Source organism: Cajanus cajan, chromosome 1, assembly GCF_000230855.2.
Source record: "Cajanus cajan strain Asha chromosome 1, NIPB_CcT2T_4, whole genome shotgun sequence".
NCBI classification, from domain to species: domain Eukaryota; kingdom Viridiplantae; phylum Streptophyta; class Magnoliopsida; order Fabales; family Fabaceae; genus Cajanus; species Cajanus cajan.
In genome coordinates this window covers 84,210,948-84,215,919 of record NC_138517.1, presented here as the reverse complement: position 1 = coordinate 84,215,919, position 4,972 = coordinate 84,210,948, and the positions used below count along the sequence as shown (strand labels likewise).

The 4,972-nt window shown below is 31.7% G+C and overlaps 1 protein-coding gene across 1 annotated transcript; it reads left to right on the top strand.

Moving 5' to 3' along the window:
* The first annotated feature begins 1,027 nt into the window (after positions 1–1,027).
* On the top strand, positions 1,028–3,297 carry LOC109804435 (large ribosomal subunit protein eL20). The gene is made up of 4 exons (XM_020366260.3): positions 1,028–1,169; positions 1,264–1,379; positions 1,521–1,584; positions 2,786–3,297. The coding sequence occupies exons 1-4, from the start codon at positions 1,155–1,157 to the stop codon at positions 3,125–3,127; spliced, it is 537 nt and encodes a 178-aa protein (XP_020221849.1). The 5' UTR covers positions 1,028–1,154; the 3' UTR covers positions 3,128–3,297.
* Positions 3,298–4,972: the final 1,675 nt, after the last annotated feature.

The following is a 4,972-nucleotide window of genomic DNA, read 5'->3' as shown; positions in this document are numbered from 1 at the left end:
CATCAGGTCCCTATGAGCCTCGTAAGATGAGAAACCAAACACTCAAACTCCATAATTATTTATTTATCACACTATCGATTATAATAGCGGTATTCAAAGGTAGGAACCAGGAACTCACATTTAACTAGATGTGTCAAAGTGAGTCAACCCGATTCACATGGGTTGACTCACCACGAGTTGGTATTTTAAACGGGTAAACCTAACCCGATTCACATTTTGGTGAGTCAAAAAAATTTCAATCCGACTCGACCCACCACGGGTTTATGGGTTAGGTGGATTGACTTACCATATTTAAAAAAAAATTAATTACATGTTTCTATTCTTAATAAAAAAATAATTTTAATAATTTTTTATATATGAAAATAAAGTCTAACATTGATTCAAATGCAAATACATAAGAAAATATCAATCAAAATTTTAAATAAAAATCACATAATATATATATGTTTAGTTTTTTAAAAGTGGGTTAAGTGGATCAACTCAACTTACTTAAACTGAAACCCGCCTAACTAATGGATAAAGTGAGTTAGATTGAAATTTAATCAAAATTGGTATAAATATTTTTCCTAAGCCTAAACCCATGATGAGCCTAATTAACCCATTAAATTTGACCCATTTTGACACCTCTAAATTTAACTTAAGAGTTCCTCCTATAGAACTATTTTAAAATATATAAATATAATTAAATAATTAATATTTTAAAATTTAATAAAACAACTAATTAATTAAAATAAATTATAATGTTCAAAATGATAATCATCCCAAAAGAAATAATATATAAAAACAGAATTTATACATTAATCATTAATTTTTAGAGAATAAAGCCAAAAAAATAAAAGAACTATCAGTTATAAAAATAATATTCACTATTGTTTTAGTCTGTAAAGCAAAAAAAAATAAAAAATGCAAGAGCTATGATTAAACATTAAACATTAATAACAAAGAAACAAAATCTTAAAGTTTTGGGCCTTGAAGTTGCCAGGCCCAAAGAAAAGACGAAGCCCGAGCCCTTATCCGTGAGTGTGTGGATTCAGAAGTTAGGGTTTGGTGGCTCCATATTTATATAACGAAAACCCTACTTTGTTCTTCTTCGTCGTAGCACCGAGACAGAGAGGGAGAGAGAGAGAGCGTGTGTGCCTTCTCTGGTTGTGAAAATGGTTACTTTCAGGGTGCGTATGGTTCATAGCATTCGGTCCCTATCTCATTCTCCTACTCTTGTAATCGATTTTGTTGAAAAGTTTTTTGTTTTGTGGTATTTTGCAGTTCCACCAGTACCAGGTCGTTGGGAGGGCTCTCCCCACGGAGTCAGATCAGCACCCCAAGATCTACCGCATGAAGCTATGGGCCACCAACGAGGTTCGCGCCAAGTCCAAGTTCTGGTAAACCCCTTCGTTTCTCTTTCGACATGTCTAAATGTTTTTCATACTTTTTGGTTTTTTATTTCGTAGATCTTCAATTTAATCTTTCGTTTTTATGGATTCCAGCAACCGGAGTTAATTGTTTTTGTTTTTTTAATTCAGGTATTTTCTGAGGAAACTGAAGAAGGTTAAGAAGAGCAATGGTCAGGTCCTTGCTATCAACGAGGTATTATCTCCTTTCTTCATTGTCTTGTGTTTTGTTTTTAAATCTCTCGATCTTTTGCTTATGGCTGTAATGTTTTTTTGAGTAGTTATTGAAGGATAACATGTCTTGGGTGCAAGGGAAATTGTTATTGATGTTTTGTTTTTGCTGCTGGAAATGTAGAGTTTCGCGTTCTAGTTATAATGTTTGTTTGAGTTGCGTTGCTTGGATGTTGTTACTGGTATTAAGGTGAATGAGTTTATGCTACCTGTTCGATGTTAATAGGAATATTACGGACTATAATTGAGGAAAATGGCATCTATAGTCATTACAAAGATTTCGTCATGTCTGTTATTAGCCTGGTGCAATGGTTTGCTTGTATTGCAATACCACTATCGGGTCTCTGGTTCGAGACATGACATCATGCCCTCACCCAAATCAAAACCATCAACAACACAGCAAACAAAGATTTCAGCATGCTTTCCATTATGAATAATAAGAATAAAATCACTAGTTTTTGTCAACTTGGCATGCTCAAGTGCTGCAAATTTACATGTGAAATTTTATTTTAGTCAGACTATAAGATGGTGATGTTTTTTTACCTTAGTATGCAGTGCAAACTTGGTGTACTAAAGCTGAATGTCTTTGTATGTATTTGCTTTAAAGTAAATTGCTTCTATGATTACTTGTGACCATGGTTTTTTAGTTTCTTATTATGGATGATGTTTTACTTATAGTTGGCATCAAAACTGCATCACCTTTGGATTTTTATATATGTTCAGTTGTTTTTGCTGAGTTGACCATTGTTTTGGGTAAAAGTTTGTTATGATATAAATCTTAATTCAGTATAGCATATGCATGAACTGTTGTTCTGTTCACTTCTTGTTGTTATACCTTAAAGAAGAAATTGCTTTCAATTGTTGTTCTACCTTAAGAAATTGCTTTCAATTCTAGTAACAACACTATTGGTATGATGTTTCCCTGTGCCCTACCCTGTTGTAATAATAATGTTATGTTTTGCTCTATCAATATTCTGTTGAATTAGTTTGCCATTGCGTTTTTATTGATGGGCTTTCTTGTGTTTGGCAATGCTGCGTCTGTATTTAAAGTTTATTTCAGCTCAGTTGGAAATACGTTCAGTAAAATTAGTTCTGTCAGCAATTTCCGAAGGTTATATTGATTATAGTTTGTAATTTATCCATCGTCTAATTATTTTATTTTGCAGATTTTTGAGAAGAACCCAACCAAGATTAAGAACTATGGCATATGGTTGCGGTATCAGAGTAGGACTGGCTACCACAATATGTACAAGGAGTACCGTGACACCACTTTAAATGGTGCAGTTGAGGCGATGTACAACGAGATGGCTTCTCGTCACAGGGTCAGGTCCCCTTGCATCCAGATTATCAAGACTGCAACTATCCCAGCTAAGCTTTGCAAGAGGGAGAGCACCAAACAGTTTCACAATTCTAAGATCAAGTTCCCATTGGTTTTCAAGAAAATTAGGCCACCTTCCAGGAAGCTGAAGACCACATACAAGGCTAAAAAGCCTAACATGTTTATGTAATGTGGTTGTTGAATGAGTTAAAATATGTAAGGGTGTTTTTTACTGCCAGATTTTGTTTTGAGTTATTTTAGACTATCGCTATTGGGTTAATCTTTTTAAGTTTCTGTTGGATATTTATCTTGATCATTTTGATAATGGAGTAGAATGGAACAAATTTATATGGCTGTCAATCTTGATGTTATTAATCTGCTGAATAACTCCCATGTCATTAGAAGGATCAAGTCTACCGTACAACACTAGGAATGCAAAAATTCCTCTGATTATATAACTGGGTTCATGAAATGATCCATCGATTACCCCCATATTTCCATCTTGATTCAAACATATGGACATTGCATACACAAAATATTATGTTTTACAAAGTAATTTATTATTATTGTTATTTTATTGGAGGTGGGAGAGAAATTATATTGAAACGATCTAGAAAAGTTGTAGAATATCAGATGTAGCAACAAATGGGGGTTTTCTTTGGGTCAGGAGGTTTGAACCTAGTTGTTATGGCACCTTGCAATAACCAATCCGTTATAGCAATTATATTGAGTATTATTTTTAAATGGAATTGAGCAATTCAACCGTGTATCAAATTTTTTTTTTATAGGGTAGTAATTAATGATACATCAATAGTTTTCACTTGCAAGATTAAATATAGATAGAATAATATAATAGTGTACAGAAAGATAAAAAATGGTCGAAGGTTGGACTTTTTTGATTAAATGATATAGATTCTAATTAGTAAGGTATTGAGCTGGACTCGGTTCAAATCGCAAATAACCGGCTTTACTAATTTGATTAAATGTCTTCAAGATTCTAATTAGTGCGTACGGTCTGTTTAGTAGGGTAGAAGAGAAATAAGGGAAACGAGTAAATTTTACAATTTTTTTTTCGTCCTTGAAGCCGATATCAGGAAAATTTTACAATTTGATTTGAAGAAAAAATAGAAGGGAAGTTTTGAATTTTAATCTCGCTCGCTTTTTTACTTTCTCTTTAACCGACCAGAAGAAAATTTTACTTTCTCTTTTACTTTCTTAGTATTATTTTTTCCTTTTATATTTTCTTTCTTCCCAACCAAACATTATACGAGTTGACAAGTTTGAGGAAAATTTTTTTTAGTTAAGATGGTTAATGTAGCAGTAAAAATGATGACATGAAAGAAAATGTAAAAATTATAAAATATTATAAGAAAATGTTGGAAAGGAAGCACAAAATTGCGTCCTCTAAAATAATTTTTTACCAATAATGAGAAATTTGACCAGTAAGCAAAGTAGAAGTGACAAGCATATTTAAGAGAGAACAAAATGCACCTCCTAAAATAATTTTCACCTCATTAAATAAATATTGAAAACACATGTAGATCTTTCCATACATTATTGTCTCCTTGTGGAATGAGATCCATGTGGGAGAGTCCTGTCTCCTCTTCCTCATTATTCTCTTTCCTTTCTCAAGATAAAACTTCTATCTTATTCCTTTATTCCCCACGGATAGATGAAAAATTTTCAAAAAATAAAAAATAAACATATTCGATTCACACATTTAAGTATATTTTAACAAATATAAAATTATAAAATATACATTAGTGTTAAATTATACTAAAGAAAAGACTAAAAATACATATATAATTTATAATTAAGAAATTAATTAAAATTAATTAAATTATGTTATATATATATATATATTTACAAAATTAAGGATATATTAATATTAATTATTTTTCATTTTTAATGTACAGGCACCCCACTATGAAAGAACATCCATGCTCAAATTAAACAATGTCACTGCTATCTCTAACCAATGAAAATAATATTTATCCTTAATTCCTTCCTTATCTTTGACCAATTTGGAAATTTT

Bases quoted from the DNA above. Each gene is read 5' to 3' on its own strand.
- LOC109804435 (XM_020366260.3), top strand. The intron at 1,380-1,520 runs GTAAACCCCTTC...TTTTTAATTCAG, and splicing joins CGCGCCAAGTCCAAGTTCTG to GTATTTTCTGAGGAAACTGA. The intron at 1,585-2,785 runs GTATTATCTCCT...TTTATTTTGCAG, and splicing joins AGGTCCTTGCTATCAACGAG to ATTTTTGAGAAGAACCCAAC.